The following is a 21,442-nucleotide window of genomic DNA, read 5'->3' as shown; positions in this document are numbered from 1 at the left end:
AGCCACAGGTGCAGCATGTGGACTTCCCAGGCTAGGGGTCCGGTTGAAGCTGCAGCTGCCGGCCTACACCACAGCCACAGCAATGCCAGATCTGAGCCACATCTGTGACCTACACCACAGCTCATGGCAATGCCAGATCCCTGATCCACTGAGTGAGGCCAGGGATCAAACCCACACCCTCATGGATCCTAGTCAGATTCAGTTCCAATGAACCACAATGGGAACTCCTACTGTTCATGTTTTTGTTTTTGTTTTTGTTTGTCTTTTTAAGGCCACACCCAGGGCATATGGAGGTTCTCAGGCTAGGGGTCGAATGGAACTGTAGCTGATGGCCTACACAACAGCCACAGCAAAGCCAGATTCTTAACCCACTGAATGGGGCCAGGGTTCGACCCTTCATCCCCATGGATGCTAGTCAGATTCGTTTCCGCTGAGCCATGATGGGAACTCCTACCATTCATTCTTTAGAGAAGAGCTGAAAGCCCTGGTCCACCGCCCCCCACCCCATTTAGAAGAACAAGGGGCTCTTGAGAAATAGGGGAGAACCTCAGGAAGGGCAGGGTGGCCCACTCTGCCCAGGCTGCGACTCCTGGTGGCACTTGGGGGGCCCAGGGCCAGGTGTCCAGGCTGCCTCCAGTTCCCGCACTTTAAGCCCCTCTCTGGCCTGTAGCTCCCAGACCAGAGTCCAGCGGGGAGTCATGTCTGGGGGTGCCCTGGTGGTTTTGAGTAGGGGGACACCTGACTGGCTGATACCAGCCCTGCAGCACGACTCAGGCTCCTGGGGGCCTGAGAGCCGGTTAACGTGGAGTGTTCACAGCCGCGTGTTCAGTATCGTCTCATTCATTCATTCCACAAATACGTACCGAGTGCCGACTTTGTGCCAAGCACTGGTTTAGCTACTTGAGATGTAGCACAAGAGTGAAGGTCTGCCCAGGTGGGCGGCACATGCTGCCTATGGAGCCTATGGGGTGGGGGGACATGGGAGAGAGAGGGTCACACGCCCAGCTGGGCTGGCGTTGCTCTGGTCAGAGAGTGCCCAAGGACAGCAGGCGCCTGTGGTCTTTACAGCTGCAAGGTGGATCTTATCTATGGCAGATGTCGGGCACAGCTTCGGGGGGTATGCAAAGCAGGCAGGCTCTAAATAGCGAAAAAAAAAGAATCTGCTTCTTCGGATTGAAAACAAATGGAGGTGTGAGAGTTTGAGTTTGGGGCTGGCTTTTGAGCTAATGGCTCTCAGCCCCCTGTGAGGAAGCAAGCCACCCAGAGGCCACTATGCAGAGGCCTTCCAGGGCTCTTTAATATGACAGTTTGATTAAGCACAGGTTTCTGGTCCCCACCCCCGGAGTTTCAGATGCCTTAGGTCTGGGGTGGCCCTAGGATCTGTATTTCCAGTAAGTTCCCAAGGTGATGCGGCCACTTCTGGCTCGGGGACCAGACTTTGAGCACCGCTGCTTTATGCTCTGGATTTGAATCCAGGATCCACCACTAGTGTGTGTGATCCATTGGCGAGTCACTTAACCACAGTTTTCCAGTGAAGACAATATGGGTCCCCCAAACTAAGAGTCAAGTTCTCCTTGTAAACTAATGCAAAGCAGGCTCTTAATTGCCACGAAGATAAGGACCCTGGAGATATCTGCAGACACTGCCCCTGCTTCTCTCTCTCAGAGCCGGGGGGTAAAGCCACTTCCGGGGGTGGATGGGGGATCCTCCCGACGGTGTGGTTCTGGCGTTCCGCCAGGTGGGGTGTGCGCATGCATATGCGTTATGTTGGGTCTGCACACGCATACCCACCTGCACACACACACACGCGGGCCCAGCAGGTAGAAAGTAGGTGCTGTCTTCCGAGGCTGTAATCTTGCCAACTTAAAAACATTCCATATATTATTTTTAGTCCGAAGGGAAGGGGAAAAAAAAAAAAATCCCTGCCCTAAAGCTAATTATTTATGAGCAGTTGGCTCTCCACGCTTTTTTTCCTCTCCACGAACCGAGCCACTGAAGGTTCCAACTACGTCAGTGCCTTCAGCCTGCTTGTTTATATAAACAGGATAATTAAGATTTATTAAATTTGCAGCTGCCCACACACTTGCCAGCTCAGTGCCACCGGATACGTCTGCCTGCAGCCTTCAGACGCATGAAATATCATTGCTTTTCAAGTTGCCATTGGGCTGTGAAATTCCTGCCTTGGGGCATAGAAGTGGTCCCGCGTCAGACAGCCGTGTAGTGGAACAGATTTGCCCATGTTTGCGTTTGCCGGGGTGACCTAGGCAGGGCCAGGCGCTGGAGTTGCGGGGGGTGGGGGGTGGAGAACGAAGTCCTCCCGTGGGTCCCCTGCTGTGGCCCCTGAGCGATGGATCGAGATGCTGAGAGACCCGAGGGTGGCATTTTATGCACTTGCCCATATTTCACAGGTTTTAAAACTCAGTTTTTCCCATCGCTGGAACGGGGTTGTCTTATTAGTCTAGTTCTTCCAGCGAGGATTGGGGTTTACGTCCTTCTATCACCCGGGACACTGAGATTTCTCTCCCTCTTTTTCTTTCTTTTTTTTTTTTTGTTGTTTGTTTGTTTATTTAATGATCATGGATGGATCGAGGGCGAGGGAAGGAAGGCACGGCAGCCTGGTACCCACACATCTGCTACTGGGCAGGGCCCCGACCTTGATAGAGGAATGACAAGGTCACCCCCCACTCCGTTTGTTTCATCCAAAGATTCTTCCCATCAACAAACCACACCACCTCCTGTAGGCCAGCTCAGATCCTCCCAGCCCTGGCCTCTCCGAAACCAACCAGGGGGCTGGAAAAGTAGAGCTGCCCCAGTGAGGAGATCAAATGAACCCAGCCCCCACCCCACCCCAGGCGCTGCCATCCTGTCCCCGGGTGGGAGCCCGTCCGCAGCCTCTGATGCTCCTGGGAAGAGCGTCTCGGGCTCTAACTCAGGGCTTTGGCACCAAGAACTTAGTGAAGAAGGTGCGCAAGGCATTGTGGGCAGGCCCCACCCAGGAGACTTCCCAGAGCAGGCCGGGAAGTGGAGCGGCCCCAGACACCGCCCCCTGCTGGGGGTTCTAGAGGAAACCCTGGGAGAAGGAGCCAGCCAGCACCTGGCTCAGCATCTGTCCGAGTTGCAAGTGAGAGTTGAGGGGGGCATTGGCGTGGTCCATCGTGAATTGCCAGAGAAAAGCTGGCCCCTGGCCATCACCCTGAGCTCTTGGCACTGACCTGAAAGCATCTTTGTGCTGAGAATGAGGCCCAGTCAGTTCCTGGAAAGACCCTGAAAGCCCCAGTGGTGTTGCAGCGTGACTTCCACACTGGGGGCCCTGGGTCAGGGTGGGACCAGCTTCAACAGAGGCTTTTGTCACTGTGGCTGGGAAAACACGCCACGTGGGATGATGGAAGGAGCCTGGTCGTGGAGCTGTGCTGGCAATTTGAGTCTGTCCTTCTGACCTTGGGCTGGTTATGTCCTGTGGGTTCAGTTTTTTCCTCTGAGAAATGGGCACAGGGGACCTCCCAGAGCTGGCCAGGAGCTCAGACAGCCTGTGAGCGGCCAGGGGGGCGGGGGTAGGGGGAGCTGAGCACAGGGCTGGGGCATGATCGCTCGCTGTGTTTGTTAATGCCTGGAGCCCAGATGTTCTGGGGAGCCAGGGGGACCGAGCAGACAGCTCACAGGTCAGCGAGCGTCTGTGTGATCACCACAGGCACCAAGAGGAGAGCAGGCGGCCAGATACCCAGGAAGCGAAATGGGCCTTTTATTCATAATTTTATCCTTTCAACAAATATTTCTTGAGCATTGCTGGGATACAGCAATGAACCAAACCAATGTGGACCCTGCCTCCAAGGAGGCCAGGGGAACACAGACTTTAGTCAGTAACCCGGAGTTCCCACTGTGGTGCAACAGGATCTGTGGCATCCCTGCAGTACCCAGGATGCAGGTTTGAGCCCCAGCCCAGCCTGGTAGGTTAAAGGATCCTGTGAGGCCCCAGCCTCAGTGTAGCTTGCAGGTGCAGCCTGGATTTGATCTCAGGCCTCAGAATTCCATAAACCACCCTGGGGCAGCCAAAAAAAAAAAAAAAGAAGAAGAAAATCAGTAACCCAAAGGAAAGGTATTGGGTTACTGAGAATGTGTCATACAGCTTTTTTGGTCTAGAGACAGGGAAGGGCCCCCTGAGGAAGTGACTTATAATCTGAGATTAGAGTGATCAGTAGGATCGAACCAGATGTGCTGAAGAAAGATGGGTCTTCTAGCAGACAGGATATCCTGTGCAAAGGCCCTGTGGCAGGAGCGTGGCAGGGCCTTTAAGGGGCCAAGAGATGGCATTTAGGGAGCACGGGTTTTCCTCTGTGATGGGGCTGAGGAGGTTGATGGTATCTGATCCCTGGCATCTGGATGCAGGGGGAAGCTCGAGGGACTGGGAGGAGCTACCCATCTGCCCTGGTACCCATCAGCTGGAGGAGGAAAGGAATGAGTATTTGCCGAGCACCAGCTGTGCATGTTGAGCGTAGCCTGCACCATTTATCCTTAGGACTCTGGAAGGCAACTGTCAGTCTCCCTTTTCCCCAACAGACGAAAGCACTGAAGCTCAGAGAGGCTGAGTGACCTGCCCTAGGTCACACAGCTAGGAAGTGACAGGACCAGGTTAGAACCCAGAACTCCAAACCTTTTCTTTCCCCCACATCCCTTCTCACCCAGAAGATGAAGTCACAATTCCTGCAATAAACTCACTTTGCCTGAACTCCTCAAAACCCTAGAGCCTCAGGTCCAGGGTGGGGGATAGTGAAGGACTCTCAGGTATTTAATTACCTGTTCCCTCCCCCGCCCACCCACCATGTGCTGTGGGCCCTCTGGTCCACCCCCCAAGGGATGGGGAGCTTATCACTTCCGGAGGCAGCCCCTTCTCTCTTTGGATAGTTCTAATCAGGCAGAACACACGTAGTACTTTCTCTGGGGAAACAGAGGCACAGAGAAACTCCCAGATGTGGGAAGAGCTGAGGTGTAAAGTTCTTTGTTGGCTTCTTAGAAGGGAGTTCATGCCTATTTGTGTGTGCGGGTGTGTTTGTGTGTGTGCTTATGTGGGTGTTTTCTAATCATTTGAGAATTGTAGTAAAATGTACCTTCTATTTTAAAGAGCATTTTAGGAGTTCCTGTCGTGGCTCAGGGATCAAAAAACCAACTAGGATCCATGAAGATGTTGATTCGAACCCTGGCCTCACTCAGTGGGTTAAAGATCTGGTGTTGCCGTGGGCTGCAGCGTGGGTCGCAGATGCAGTTTAGATCTTGCATTGCTGTGGCTGCGGTGTAGGATGGCAGCTGCAGCTCCGATTTGACCCCTAGCAAGAGAACTTCCATATACAGCAGGTGCAGCCCAGAAACAGAAAAAAAATTATTTTTTAAACAGCATTCTAGAATTCAGGGCTCAAATGAGGATGTGAGCTCTAAGCGAACAGACCCTGGGCAGGCAGCGGGTGTCCTTGAAAAAGACCACCCGTCAACACTTTGGACCGTCAGAGACATTGTCCCCAGAGGATCGTGGTTGAGGCCCAACTCCTAACTTAAATAAGCAAAGTGTTGGCTCTGAGGATGGAGAAGCAAACAGAAGTAGGACCCTTAGAACCAGATCTCACGGGGGAGCCCATTAAAGACAGGTTTTCAGCTGGGCATGAACCTAGGCCAGGATGAGCCTACAAGGTGTCTCACTGTCTGCCCTCTCTGGATGGGTCAGAGATGTGGAATAGAGTGAAGTCAAATGAATGGTCAAAGAGTCAAGTTAGAGCCCCACAGACCGAGGCAGCCGAGTGGGTGGGCAGGAGCACGCACCAGCCAGCTCTGACTCAGCCCGGCAGCTGCATGAAGATCTGCCTCTTCTGTGCTCTCGTGCTCTTTCAGCTGTTTAAATGGCTTTATCATGCTCCGATCCTAAAGCCACTGCTGAAACAAATGCAGGCAGGAGTGATTCTCCACTGTGTAGGTTAAAGAAGTCTGTTTTTACACAGTCCACATCTAAGGACTTTGATGAGTGTGAACATTCGAAGCTAGAGGCATAGGGTCAAGTGTTATCCACCTAGAGGAGAGGGCAGGAGAGTGGGTGAGATGATTCAGGAAGGAGAGGCAGAGAGACTGAAGTGATCAGATCAGAACTTTCCAGGAACACCTGCACACTTCCTATCACTATCATCCCCACCATCACTGCCACCATCATCCCTGCCATCATTATCCTCACCATCATCACTAGCATCATCATCCTCACCATCATCATCATCATCCCCATCATCATCACTGCCATCATCATCATCCTCACCATCATCATCATCACTAGCATCATCATCCTCACCATCATCATCATCACTGCCATCCTCCTCCTCATCATCATATCCTCAACATCATCCTCACCATCATCATTATCCTCACCATCATCATCATCCTCACCATCATCATCATCCCCATCATTATCCTCACCATCATCATCATCCTCACTATCCTCACCATCATCACTATCATCATCATCCTCACCATCATCATCATCCTCACCATCATCATCATCCTCACCATCATCATCATCCTCACCATCATCATCATCCTCACCATCATCATCATCACTAGCATCATCATCCTCACCATCATCATCATCACTGCCATCCTCCTCCTCATCATCATATCCTCAACATCATCCTCACCATCATCATTATCCTCACCATCATCATCATCCTCACCATCATCATCATCCCCATCATTATCCTCACCATCATCATCATCCTCACTATCCTCACCATCATCACTATCATCATCATCCTCACCATCATCATCATCCTCACCATCATCATCATCCTCACCATCGTCATCATCACTAGCATCGTCATCCTCACCATCATCATCACTATCATCATCATCCTCACCATCATCATCATCCTCACCATCATCATCATCCTCACCATCATCATCATCCTCACCATCATCATCATCCTCACCATCATCATCATCACTAGCATCATCATCCTCACCATCATCATCACTGCCATCCTCCTCCTCCTCATCATATCCTCAACATCATCCTCACCATCATCATTATCCTCACCATCACCATCATCACTAGCATCATCATCCTCACCATCATCATCATCTTCACCATCATCATCCTCACCATCATCATCCTCACCATCATCATCATCCTCACCATCATCATCACTGCCATCCTCCTCCTCCTCATCATATCCTCAACATCATCATTCTCATCATCATCATCCTCACCATCATTGGTATCGTCGTTGTTGTCATCATCATCATCACTTGACTCAGTGCCCTGGAAGGTGAACTTTTGGTTCCTCCGGGAGCTGGTAGATATATTCTATAATAATAGTACTACTAATAAGAGCACATATACTTTTTAATCTGTGAATAAATGTACTTTGCTTAGAGTCCACACCACAACCTGGCAGATGAGGGTGGATGTTTTATCCCCATTTAGCAGAGAAGGGAACTGAGGCTCAGAGAGGTTTCTGACTTGCCCAAAGTCATACAGCTAGTGTGTGAAAGAATTTGCATTGGTGCCTAGTGGACCAAGTTCCTGAGAGCTAGGTCCCTGTCCTGAACCATGCTGCATCTTCACTGCGGAGCCTCTACCTTACTAAGTGGCTAGATCTTGGACCTCATGAAGCTGCAACCCAGCCAGTCCCTCTAGAATTTAGGAAATGTCCTTTAGCCTCTTTTGTGGACATTGCAGCAAAGAAGCTCATGAGGAAATTGGACTTGTGAGGCTGACCTTCAGGTGATATTGGGGGTGTTGATGATGAAGATGGTCATGAGGAACAAGGAGGAGGAGGACAAGGAAGAGGAGGTGGAGATTAAGAAAGTGATGGTGAAGAACATGATGATGAACATGGACATGATGATGCTAGTGATGCTAGTGATCATGGTGGTGATGCTGCTGCTCGCAGTGGTGATGATGCTGATGCTGATCATGGTGATGAAGGTCATGTGATGATAATGACGCTGCTGCTCATGGTGGTGCTGATGCTGATGCTGACCATGGTGATGAAGGTCATGTGATGATAATGACGCTGCTGCTCATGGTGGTGCTGATGCTGATCATGGTGATGAAGGTCATGTGATGATAATGACGCTGCTGCTCATGGTGGTGCTGATGCTGATCATGGTGATGAAGGTCATGTGATGATAATGATGCTGCTGTTCATGGTGGTGCTGATGCTGATCATGGTGATGAAGGTCATGTGATGATAATGACGCTGCTGCTCATGGTGGTGCTGATGCTGATCATGGTGATGAAGGTCATGTGATGATAATGATGCTGCTGCTCACGGTGGTGCTGATGCTGATCATGGTGATGAAGGTCATGTGATGATAATGATGCTGCTGCTCACGGTGGTGCTGATGCTGATGCTGATCATGGTGATGATGGTGATGATGACCATGATTTAGACGGTGACAATAATTTTTGTTTTCTTTTGTTATTATTTTTTCAAACCCTTTTGTGGAGGGCTGACTTTCAATAGATCGCAGCAAGGGAGCTGCCCTCCTGCTTATAAACCTTGATCCAGAAGTAGGTCATCTTTGGAGCTCCCATGCTGGCTCACCAGTACCAACTAGTATCCATGAGAATGTGGGTTCAGTTCCTGACCTCGCTCAGTGGGTAAAGGATCTGACATTGCCGTGAGCTGTGGTGTAGGTTGCAGATGTGGCTCGGATCTGCATTGATGTGGCTGATGGAGCTGTAGCTCTGATTTGACCCCTAGCCTGGGAACTTCCATATGCCACAGGTTCCACCCTAAAAAGGAAAAAAAAAAAAAAAAAAAAAAAAAGCAGGTCATCTTCAAATGGTTTAGCACCAGGTTCCCCAAGCACAAGAATGTGTCTTATGTAAGGGGTGAGGGGGCACCCCCCTTTCCACCAGCACCCCTGTTTCATGGAAAGAGGGGGGTGCTTTGCACTGGGGCATGTGGTGGGGCCGATGAGGGGACTGGCTATCGGAGGCCAACCATGGCCCCACAGTGCTGCTGTATGGTTCTGCCCAGGCAGGATTCTGACTTTGAGACCTTCAGTCATAATCCTATAGAGAGTGGCTTCACCCCATTGGCTCCTCGACCAAACACAGGCACCACGGATGATGACAGCATTAATGATGCATATCAATAATAATGACAGCAGCTTTTGGTATCAATTATGTGCCAGGCTCTGTCTCACTGAATCCTCATGACAACGTTGCAGGCAGGGACCATTATTCCCCCTGTTTATAAAAGAGACACCTAACGTTTAGAGAGGTTGAGTGACGTTCTTAAGACTCACACCCAGGGCGTTCCCGTTGTGGCGCAGTGGGTAACAAATCCGACTAGGAACCATGAGGTTGCGGGTTCAATCCCTGGCCTTGCTCAGTGGGTGAAGGATCCATCGTTGCCGTGAGCTGTGGTGTAGGTCGCAGACGCAGCTCAGATCCCACGATGCTGTGGCTCTGGCGGAGGCCGGTGGCTGCAGCTCCAATTAGACCCCTAGCCTGGGAACCTCCATGTGCCGTGGGAAGCGGCCTCAGAAAAGACAAAAAAAAAAAAAAAAAAAAAAAGATTCACACCCAGGACTCTTATACCCAGGAAGAGATTTATGGGATAACAAAGCCTGTAACTTGTTCCCCTTCCTTTCACACCCTGAGGGGTTTGAGAAAACTAGAGATCCTTGTTTCTGGCAGAATTGACGTCAGTCCCACTTCACAGATGGGAAAGCTGAGGCTTGCGTGGAGAGCCGGCCAGAGTCACTCTGCCCCTCGCACGCCGAGCCCCTGAGCCCACTCACGTCTCCTCTCTGGTTCTGCAGACTCCACGGGGGCGAGGGCTGGGCGCCTTCTGCCGGAAGGTGTGCTGCGTGGCGCTCCCCCTGCAGCTGCTGCTGCTGCTGCTGCTCCTGCTGCTCTTCCTGCTCCCCGTCGGGGAGGAGCACCGCAGCTGCTCGCTGGCCAACAACTTCGCCCGCTCCTTCAGGTTCATGCTCCGCTACAACGGCCCCCCACCCACTTAGCCCCCCCGGACCACGCGGGCCACATTCTTCTCCAAACTTCCATCAGCCCCGGGGCTCCTCCAGAGGGTGCGGGGGAAACTGGAAACAGGGCAAGCGGAGCCCGCGGAGCTGCATCCATGTAAATACTGTATCTGTGGTCTTCAAAAGAATGTTACTTTTATACAATACCCTCTTAGTCTGTTTATACCAAATGTGTACCCTGTGTGATGAGGGGGTAAGGCACAGCATTTTTATACGCTCTGTGTGCACATGCTCAGTCTGTATAATTTCATATATGACCTCTATTTGTCATTGGGAAGATTCCCAGCAGCGTACTTGTCCAGTGGGATCTTGTAGCCTTTTGGCTTTGGTCTGCAGTCAGCCCTGGAAAGCAGGAGCAACAACATGTCGCTTTTCCAGCCACTTCCTCCCATCCAAGAGGCAAGCTCCCCACCCAGATGTTCTGGAAGAGGCCGCCGAGGTGTCAGCATGCAAGAACAACACTGGCCCTCACTCAGAGCCCAGTAACTCTTGCTTTACGCACAGTGAGAACAGCCATGCTCGTCTCGTCTTTAAATTGACAATGAATTAGATGCCGTGGATTAGAGCGGAGAGGGTGCGGATCCCGGGCAAGCTGAGTGACAGCAGTGAAAAATGGCATGTGATAGAGCGAGGTTAGGGAGGAAAAGAACCCCAGAGAGAAGACCCGGCACTAAGCAAGCACCGCAGAACATGGGGACATCAAGTGCAAGGGGCCCGGACAGCGCGGACCAGCGATGAACGTCCAAGGTCGGGATGCCGAGTCTTCAGGAAGTGGTTAGCTTGAGCTCCGTGTGTTGTTTGCCCTGTTCAGGGAGAATGTGACAGAGAGACATCATATGGTTAAGATTTTGATCCCCAAGGGTAAGCAGTCCGTGCACCACCCACCTGACATGCCCGCCAAGATGTGTCACCTCCGTCGCTCTTTGGCTGAGTTTTTTTCATCATCTAAGACTCAGGTTGAAGGGACAGAGGGGAGCATCTGCCGCATCAGGGACCAGGGCTCGAGGGTCCAAGGCAGAGAGGAGAGGTCCGCCCTGGAGCTGAGCCTGTCTGTCCCTCCTCCTCCAGAAGGGACTTTGGAGAGAGGTGGGTCCTCTGGGCCAAGAATGTCTCACCTGTGCACCCACAAGGGACCCAGGTCCCTGTTGAGCGGGGCGTGGCAGTCAGGCCCACAGACCGCTTGCGCTTTGAGGCTGGAACTGCCTTCCTCCCCCCAGGGAATTAGCAACAGTTCCTAAGTGCTTCATAACTGGATCTTATTTTCCCCAAATCGACACTAGTTTTCCTTTTTAAAAAATGCTGGAGCTCTCCTTGTGGCTCTCAGTCGGTTAAGAACCTGACTAGTATCCCTGAGGATGCGGGTTCGATCCCTGGCCTCACTCAGTGGATTAAGGAACGGGTGTAGCGCTGCCGGGTGGGAGTGTCTACGTATATTTTTTAAACGTTGACAATGATGCCATAGAGCTTGTTGGCATAACTTTTTTTTTTTAAAAAAAGAATTGATATTTTCATACTTTCATGCAAATACTGTTGCGACATAACAACCACTGACGGTGCTTTTCAACTGTAATCTCTTTTGCTTAACGTGGGTGCAGGCAGGTATGATTTTTATGATTTTCTAGCTTCCCGAGCGCCAACTGGAAGAGCTTTAAAGTGCCTTTTGAGAAAGGGGTCACAGAGGGACCTTGCTATGTATATTTTTCCTCTGTGGCCCCAGAGCAGGGAAGGTGGTGAGACGTGTGACCATTACTGCCCAGTCCCAGTCTATGTCTATGCATGCGTGTGTGTGTGTGTGTGTGTGTGTGTGTGTGTGTCGGAGACAGAGGAAGGGAAAAGAGAGAGGAGGGGAGAGAGTAAGAGAGTTGGGGCAGAAGAGAGAGAGAGAAAAAGAGGAAGGGAGAGAGAGATAGAGAGAGAGTTAGAGGGGATGGGAAGAGGGCAGAGAGGAGAGAGAAACGCCCTGGGCCTGATGGAAAAGCTGCTGGTCCCCCTCCTTCGCTGTGTCTCTCGCCGAGTCCACTAAGGGAGCCCCGAGAGTGGCTGTGCCTGGGGCACTGTGGGGGTGCAGAGAGGTCCCTGTCTGCTCCAAATCCTGAGATGCCTGTGGCATCCTTTGAAGTCTGTTACCCGAGTGTCTCACTGGTGGCAGCCAGTGACCCCCAGCGAGCCTCCTGTGTCCCCAGGTCCCGATCATGCCCTAATTCCCACGCTCAAGGGGACTCAGCGAATGGAGCAGGGGCTCCCCCCAACTTCCCTCACCCCAGTAGGATTGTCACCCGGCTGGCTCAGCAGCAGAGGAGGCGGGTGAGGCCATGAACTGGAAGCGCAGGCCCAGCATTAAGTAGGCAGCATCCGCGCCCGTGACCGCCTCCGCGGCAGACCCGGAGGAGCGCGGCGAGCCCTTCCCCGCCCCCGCTCCAGCCCCAGTGGACCTCGCAGTCCTCGCTCAAAGTCGGTCCAGGCAGCTACTGCCAATCGATCACATTGGTCATGTGAGAAAAACCTCTTTGACATCCTTGTACCCAATCCCAGCCCCCTCAGAAAATTCTGGCCTCTTCCTTTAAAAAAAAAAACTCTAAAATTAGGGTTCCCCAATCATCTCCCTCAGTGTAGGACTGGGAGACACGAACTAACCCCCGAAGGCAGGAAATAGGCTGAATTACCACATAGGGCATTTAGGGAAAGCAAAATGGAGCAGCACATGCTACATGACCGGTGTTTTTTTTATCTTTTTTGTCTTTTTTGCCATTTCTTGGGTCGCTCCCGTGGCATATGGAGGTTCCCAGGCTAGGGGTTGAATCGGAGCTGTAGTCACCGGCCTACACCACAGCCACAGCAGCGCCAGATCTGAGCCACGTCTGTGACCTACACCAGAGCACACGGCAATGCTGGATCCTCAACCCACTGAGCGAGGCCAGGGATCGAACCCGCAACCTCGTGGTTTCTAGTCGGATTCGTTAACCACTGCGCCACGACGGGAACTCCCGATGACCGGTGTTTTTACAGACCATCTTGGTCCAACCTCGTACCCCTTTTACATGTGAGGAAATTGAGGTGCCGACAGCTGCTGTTCACTTGGTGAATTCAGGGAGTTCCTTCCAGAGGCGGGAGTAGATCTCTGCACCCAGTGGGTGACAGAGTGACACTGCTCAGGCTGACCAGGGTGGAGAGGGAGCTCTGCTGTGAAGAGATGGGGGACCTTGGGGGAGCCCCCTGCCCCCTCCCCGCCAGCCACTGGTAAAGGGGATATTAGCCCTAGCATCTTCAGGGCTGCCTGAAATATTAGATATTTGGAGAAGGTGATGGTGGACTTCCGTCTGGTGCAGAACCCCTAGATTCAGCCACAAGTGTCAGAAGCCACCCCCCCGCCCCGCAACCTTGACTTAAACAAATCAGGGCATTGCTCTTCCCTTATCCTGAGAGGTCAAGAGCCAAGCAGTTGTTAGCATCATTTTCTCAACTCTAGAATGTCAGGACCAAGGTTCTGCAGCTCTCTTTTCTTTTCCTTGTGGTTACCTCATGGCCCAAGATGCTTGCTCTACCTCCAGATTTTTCATCTGAGTTCCAGGTTGGAAGAAGGAGAATGGGCTGGGTGAACCGGCTCAACTTTTCAGCTTTCCCAGAAACTCTGCCCAGATACTTGTGTTGACCTCTCATTGGTCAGACCTGTGTCACATGGTTCCTCTCCATCTGCCAGGAGTCTGGAAACTTGTCCCCCCACAAAATGAGCATCTTTTAGCAAGAAGGAAGGATTGGGGTGGCACTTAGATGTCTCTGCTGCAGCCATCCTGATCCTCTGTGTCTTGATCTCATGTTCCGTCAGCTGAACTTGGAGGCATTTATCATTGAGGCGTGAGAAAGATCTTCCACCACTGCCTCCCCAGAGTCCCTCCCCCTCCCCAAGGTGCCACAGCCAGACAAGGCCCACCTTCTTACAAGACTTCAAATAAATCAGGTTCCTTTCTTGGTCAGACTATATGCGGGGGCAGCCCTCCCACCCCCATCTCCCCCCCTCCCATCCCATCCTGACCGTGTAGACCCAAGGATAAATTTTTTAACACTCTTGTGTTTGGATTCAGCCCAGGAAATGTATATTTGCTTTAATTTCTTCTGGAACATGAGTTACTCCTGGGTGCAAATCCTGGAAAGAGAGTCTCTCTGAGCTTTTCCAGGCTGGTCTCCCATTTTTCAGCAGACCGTGGAGGCCTCAAAAGCATTAGGCTAGCAGAGCCCATGGCGCCTCCAGCAGAAGATGAGATTCAAAGGACTTAAACCATCATTTCTCCCTTGGTTTCAATTGCAAGAGAAAGGCTTCTTGTCTGTCATATTAGAAAAGGGGGGAATTCATTTTTAAAAGGAAATTAAAAAGACAAAAGCTTACGGTTTAAAAACAGATCATAAGGCAGAGTACCCAGAGCCTTAAAGAACAGTCAGCCCATTCCGCATCCTCCAGTGGTTGTCATGGTAACGTCACAGCTGCTAACAGGTTGGTACCCAACCACCTTGGGCAGACAGGGGAGAGTAATCATACAGAGGGACCACGGCTTCTCCGAAGGGGCCTGGGCTTGCTTTCAGGAATCCTTACTTCTGAGCTCAGCAACCAGAGCAAGGTTGGCAGCCCTGTCCTGATGGAAATGGGAGGGAAGAAACACATTGAGAACGGACCAGGTGGCCCTGATTCCTTCCCAAAGCGCATGGCATCACAGCCTTGTTTTTAGACCCTGAAACCAGAGTACGGGGAAGGTTAGCAGCCTGCCCATAAGCAGCCAGCTAGTGGGCAAGCGGTCAGTTTGGGATGTGAACCCAGGGGTGATGGGCTCCAGACGTCTCCACGGAAATTCACCTCCAGCTTCTTTTCTTTCCCTGGCAGGCCCCAGGCTGCCGCTGCTTTGGCAGCTGGTTAGCTGGTTAGCTGGGTGGGGGGTCTGCGGGAATTCTTTCTGGTGCCCAGTCCCCCAGGGAGCTGGCACCACCAAGGCGACATGCTGGGGGACAGAGGCAGGTGCCTGCCTTCCCTGGAAAAAATAGAAACAGACCACCTTGTATATAGGCAGCGCCACCTCTTGTGCAGGACAGGGTCGGCTTTGTGACACTTCTGCCTCTGGAACAGTTCTGATGCCTTCACTGGAGGGAAAAAAAGAGGCATTGTCTCTCCAGAGGTAGTGGCCTTACATGTTCTAGAAGTTCTATGGGTGAGGAAAAAATGGACAGAGTAAGTTTTGTGTGAATGTGGTATATGTGCATGTGTGTGTGTGCACTCTTGTGCACGCGTGTGTGTGCTTGCCTGTGTGTGCCTACACTACATGCTTATCTCCACCTGCTAGCACAGCTGCGCAGCCCTTGTTCTCATCCCTGGGCTTGTGGACAACAGACACCACCAGCCTGGGGTCTCTGGGAACCTCAGGACATTTCCTGATTCCAGCTTTTATGCCTCTCATAGGAGCAACTGGTTTCCGCACCCCACCCCTCACCGCTGTTCCCCACACAAAGGGAAGGTCTGTTGACCCCTGAGATCTCTGCCAACTGGAAACTCCCTCAGGCTGGTTCAGAAACAAGTGCTCTCTTTCTCAGGCCAGCATCTCTCTTTCTCAGACCAGCATCTCTCTTTCTCAGGCCAGCATCTCTCTTTCTCAGGCCAGCATCTCTCTTTCTCAGGCCAGCATCTCTCTTTCTCAGGCCAGCGTATGACCTCGACCTGCTCGTGGAGGGCTGGTTTGCCCCTTTCTCTCCCTCTCTCTCTCTGTCTGTCTGTGTGTTTCAGAAATCAATGATGTTCAAATATGCTAAAGACCCAGGGTTTGATCATTTAACAGCTCGCAGTTAAATACACCTCGGGTCCTGTCCATTTCCCTGCTCTCGACCACTGTTTATTAAAACAGTCTTGATGGTTCCCTATCTCCTTATGGTCTAAATGTATGTGAGTGAGGAATTACAGCTCTACATTCTCCTTTGTGTCGAATTTTGTAGGACTTGGTTGAGGAAGTGTCAGCTTTTATTCGTTTCATTTCTCCATTTATATTTATTCCATGTTTTCCTCCAGAAAACGTTGAAGGCAAGATCTGAATGTGTACATGGGCAGCGCGAGGATTGTGAGGGTAGAAATAGCTTGTTTCTTGATGTGCGTAATATATTTTTAACCAATAAGTGGATTGGCTAATGTAAAAAATATATATGCCCAGTGCCCCAGAAGGGAGGGCAGGAGAGAGGGGGGAAGGAAGGGGAGGGGAACCAGTGACAGTTCAGTGAATTTGCTCAGCACCCAAGGTGCCCGAAGCAGGAAAAGTGGCAAGTTTAGGACACCAGCGCTGGAGAAATGACTACTCTTCTCCTCCATTTCAAGTCGAGGAGATAAGCCCTGTCATCCCGAAGCAGGTCAGCCTGATGGATTTGTTAGTTTCTCTCATCTCCTCTCCCCGGGGGGTGGGGGGGTGGGCTTGGGAACCAGAGGGCCCCTCGCCTCCCCAGGACCCCACGTGGAGGCAGCAGCCACCTTCCTGCTTCACCTTCAGTCAGGTCCACAGAGCCCAAGTCACCCCATCTTTCCCTCAAAGCCCTGGCGACACTAAGGGCATCATGACCCACTGTTCCTGGGGCAACACACAGGTGGTCTGGTCTGGTTAACACACGGGTGAGCCTGGGGGCGGGGGGCATGGAGGAGGGTGTGGGTGTGGGTGGGTGTGAGTGCGTGTCGATGCCATGTCTGCGGGTTTGGTGTCAAAAGCGTACTAACCTCATTGTGTAAAATGTTCTTTATGTAAACAGTAGGCACAGGGACCATCCCACTCCCGCCATAGTGTCTGTGATTGTGAAACACGCGTGTGGCATAAATCAAGCTTTCTGGGAAGGCAAGCGGAGTGGGAGCCAAATGGCTGTCTTGGACCACGTGTGTGTTATCTGGGTTCATATCAAGTCCAAAACCGGCCGCGCGCATCCTTCCCGCCGTCTCTGCTCGGGAGGGAGGAGCTCCAGCCTGTCCACTACCCTCTCGACGCTGCCTTTTAAAGTCACGGGACGTTTCCTTCCCCTTCTTCTTGTTCACGTTGGAAGCAGCCGTGTTTTCAGAGATGGTTTGACATGTTTGCTCTTCGCTTTATGTTTTCCAAGATGTTATCTGCTTTATGTTTGGAAATAAAAAAATCTCTATTTTGGTCTATGAAACATTGTGTGGTTTGCACGTTCTTTTTCTGAAGTGCAGGGGTTTGTCTGAAGAGGTTGTAAGGAGAGAGAGCCAGCTGACCAAGGCTGACCAGTCGCTAAATTTGGACTCGTGGGCAGAACGAGGTTTATTTTTTGAGGGTTGACCTCAAGGCAATAGCAGCTCCCAGTCCGATGTGAGCATCGGATCAAAGCATCTTCGAAAATGTCGCCAGCATCTCCGCAGTCCTCCTGGGTGAGTCTCAGGGGTGGGGGCAGATACTCATGTGCCTGGTCTGGTTAATGCAGGATGAGCCAGGCAAGGACATGGTGGAGTGTGTGCATGTGTGTGCGTGCATGCGTGTGTGTGTGTGTGTGTGTGTGTGTGTGTGTGTGTGTGTGTGTGTGTGCGCGCGCGCGCAGATACTGTGGATAGATACTGTGTCTGTGCGGCAGGCCAAGCAAATTTTGGAAATTCCAAAAAAATGAATTCTGGGGAGAGAGATGGCCCCGAACAGATCCAGGCACCAGGGAGGTGACAGGAGACCCTTCTCACACTTTGCTCCCAAGCCCCTGGGTCAAAGTCCCACTGCACCTGTTTAACAAAGAGTCCTTCCGTTTGGGGCTCTGGTTTCCTCACCCACAGTGCCCTGAAAGCCACTAGGATCCATGACGACTCGGGTTCCATCCCTGGTGTCGCTCAGTGGGCTAAGGATCTGGTGTTGCCGTGAGCTGTGGCGTAGGTCACAGATGTGGCTCGGATCCCCCGTCGCTGTGGCTGCAGCTCTTTCCACCCCGAGCCTGGCAACTTCCATGTGCTGAAAGTGCGGCCCTAAAAAGCAAAAGTATATAAATTAAAAAAATAAAATAAAATAAAACAGAACGGAAAGGCTTTGGAGCTCCCCGGTAGCCTAGCAGTTAAAAAATCCACATTGTCACCGCTGTGGTGCAGGTTCAATCCCTGGACTGGGAACTTCTTCTTTTTCTTTTTTCTTTTCTTTTTTTTTTTTTTTCATTTTAGAGCCAAACCCGAAACATGGAGGTTCCCAGGCCAGGAGTCGAATTGGAACTGCATGCAGCTGCTGGCTTACGCCACAGCCACAGCCACAGCCACAGTCATGCAGGATCTTTAACCTGCTGAGCAAGGCCAGGAATGGAACTTGCAACCTCATGGTTCCTAGTCAGGCTCACTACCACTGAGCCATGATGAGAAGTCTCTGGACTGGGAACGCCTGCATGTCATGGATGCAGCCAAAAAAACTCCCAACAACAAGGGAAAAAACCAGAAAGACTTTGCCTCTTGCATAATTTATTCCCAAATTTTTAAAAAATCTGCCATTTTAAAAAATAATGCATGTAATACTTCCTCTAATCTGTTATCTTAAGGAAACATCCTCACCATTCAGGAGGCGAGAGAAGCCTGGCTCGGGCGGGAAGTGACGTGTCTGTAACCCCTCATTCCTAAAGTGCTGCTGAAAGGACAAGGCTCTAGCCTCAGCCTTAACCCAAGCAGCATCCAGAACTGTGAGTGAGAACGACTTGGAACGTTCTAGATCTGCGGTCTGGTTCCATGGCACATCCCCTGGTGTGTGACACTGTGGAAATCTCTCTCTGAATTCTTGACTCAGTGGCGCAGCTCTGCAGACAAAGATCAAAAGATGGAAATGTCTCTTCTGATGGGAGGGGGTCTTTGGTGTCGACAGGTCAGCCTTGCTGAACAGCCGTTGTGACAAAGGACAGATGACTGTACTGTCACACACCAGCAAGAACAACGCTTGTTCACTATAAAGAGCATAAAACTGGTAGAGTCCACCAGGCTCTCTGGGGACCCCCTGAGTCTCCAGGTAAGACTCCAAGCCCTCGATGAAACATTTGGGATCGTGCGGCCAGGAGCACAGAGGCCCCTTCCTCCTAATTAGTTGTCCAAATAAAATAAAACATATCCTGTGAAAGAAGACAGAGCTTTGCCTGCTGGGTCCTCTGTCCCTTAGGTGAATATGGAACTGGTCCTAGCATCGCTGATTTTAAGAAGCCTCAATTCATATAACGGAATAGTGCGCCAGGCACCATTTATAGTTAGGAAGCATGGTGTGTGCATTTATTTCTATAACAGAGGCATTAAACCTTGGGTCAGAAACCTCAGCATTGCAACGCTATTTCAGTGGGAAAAGTAGGTTCAATTTCCCTCGTTTTAATTTTGCACCTTTTGGGGGAACCCAGCCCACTGTGAAAGTTACATTAAACACACACACACAGATTCTCAATCTTTATAGAGCTCTTTCTCCCACTCCTGGCTGGGTGATTAACTCATTTTTATGACTCTGTGCTCCCCCTGTCCCCTCCCCAACCTGCCGTGCTATGGAAGTAATTATCTTACCTCTGTTTTCATCTGTGGCTTCCCAGCCCAGCCGTGACATGTTTAATTGGAGAGATTCATCATTTTCCGTGGAACCCCCTTGGTGAGAACGTCATTCAGCTACTTGGCCTTGGCCTTTTCTGTCACTGTCTCTCACCAAGGCTGCTTCCAACCGCTCCTGCGGCGACCTCTCTGTCCCCTGCTTCCCCCAGTGATGCCTCAAAAGGAGACAAGTGTTGGGATTTGGGGGCCGCCGTTGCCCCTCTGGCGTGTGTCCTGGTCCCTGCTTCCCCCGCTCTTCCCTGTGAGTTTCTGCTGCCAGTTTCTAACAGGAGGGCTGCTCTGCCAACGGACCCCAAGGGAAATTGTTCCAAATTGTCCTCCGACACAGACTTCTCCCTTGGAGGCTCTGTGTTTCCCATCCTCAAGCATCTGCAAGTCATTGAGGCTCTTTTGCTTCGGAATGAGGTGATGGGATGACAGAAAGAAAAGCAAAATGGTTTGTAAAAAGGAAGCTAAGTGCAACGTGGTATCCTGGATTGCATCCTGGTGCAGGCAACGGACATCGGCCTGAAACTGGATGAGATGCAAATGACGTCTGGAGTCGCACTGATAAAACCGTGCCAGTGGTGATGCCTCGGTTTTGCAAATGTCCCATGGTGCTGGGAGACGCCAGCATTAGAAGAGATCAGGTGAAGGGTGTATGGGGAAGTTTGTGCAATATCTGCAACTTTTCTGTTTTATTTATTTATTTATTCAGTGTTTTTAGGGCCTCGAACCAGGGCATATAGAGGTTCCCAGGCTACGGGTCGAATCAGAGCTGCAGCTGCCGGCCTACACCACAGCCACAGCAATGCCAGATCTGAGCTGTGTCTGCAGCCGACACCACAGCTCAGGGCAACGCTGGATCCTTAACCCACTGAGCGGGGGTCAGGGATTGAACCCACAACCTCACGGATACTAGTCAGAGTTGTGTCTGCTGCGCCACACCGGAACTCCTTGCAACTTTTCTAAAAGTATTCCAAATTCAAATTTTATTTTTTATTTTTTAATTTTTTTGTTTTTTGTCTTTTTGGGGCCATACCTGCGGCACAGGGAGGTTCCCAGGCTAGGGGTTGACTCAGAGCTGCAGCTGCTAGCCTACACCATAGCCACAGCAATGTGGGATTCAAGCTGCATCTGTGACCTACACCACAGCTCACAGCAATGCCAGATCCTTAACCCACTGAGCAAGGCCAGGGATCAAACGTGCATCCTCATGAATGCTGGTCAGATTCATTTCCTCTGCGCCACGACGGGAACTCCTATGACCACGGTTTTGCACCTTGTCACACACCGCCCGCCAGTGCTTTGCTCCCTATTCTCATCTCTCTTCCACAAGATCTGACCCTGTTGTCTTTGCTCCAGTTTCTGGTTCCATAAATTCAGATTTGTCTGTCTGTTTTGAGGCTCATTTCCACCAAAACAGGGGCTAGCCTGGGACTCAAATTCAGCTGCGCCCGTTTTTGTCTAGCCCAAGGGGGGATGATGATTTTAAACTCTTTAAATGGTTCTATGTTTAAATGGTTATATATGTACCTACGTAACATCTTCAAGTTTGCCTCTTAGCCTATAAAGTTCTAAAATATTTTCTTTCCATTTGGCCTGGGAGGGAGGCATTTATTAACCCCACTCGTGGTGTTACCTGTGCAGCTTCGTACCCAGCCACTCCTTGTATCTGAGCTGTTCACACATACACATGCATCCCAGCCTGGTCCTTCTGTAAGAACAGCTCCCTGGCAGGCTGGCCCCGGACCTCCTCCCCCCCATCGACCCGGAGAGGACCAGGAAGAAAGCCCATTGGACTGGGCATCAGGAGAAATTGTTTCCCGCCCCAGTGATGGCCACTAACTCACTTTGTAACTCTTGGTGAATTACTTTCCCTCT

At 51.2% G+C, this 21,442-nt stretch overlaps 1 protein-coding gene across 20 annotated transcripts in view; it reads left to right on the top strand.

Annotated features, from left to right (window-relative positions):
* Positions 1-21,154, top strand: part of SYNE3 (spectrin repeat containing nuclear envelope family member 3) — a 109,648-nt gene extending 88,494 nt beyond the window's left edge. For 6 of the 20 annotated variants that reach the window (XM_084970129.1, XM_084970132.1, XM_084970130.1 and 3 more), the window contains one exon: positions 9,805-17,184. In XM_084970129.1, the coding sequence (XP_084826255.1) occupies positions 9,805-10,005 (201 nt within the window). In that variant the 3' untranslated portion in view covers positions 10,006-17,184. Of the gene's footprint in view, positions 1-89; positions 1,157-9,471; positions 17,185-18,546 lie in introns of those variants that run through there. The other 14 variants (XR_014811328.1, XR_014811331.1, XR_014811323.1 and 11 more) reach the window with 8 other exon arrangements.
* The last annotated feature ends 288 nt before the right edge of the window (positions 21,155-21,442 follow it).

The sequence above is a fragment of the Sus scrofa genome, chromosome 7 (assembly GCF_054392235.1).
Source record: "Sus scrofa isolate SSC_HxYL_T2T_F1_AM1 chromosome 7, Sscrofa_HxYL_maternal_Yorkshire_Landrace_v2.0, whole genome shotgun sequence".
NCBI classification, from domain to species: Eukaryota; Metazoa; Chordata; class Mammalia; order Artiodactyla; family Suidae; genus Sus; species Sus scrofa.
Note: the sequence above shows the minus strand (reverse complement) of the source record. Positions and strands in the feature narration are given on the sequence as shown.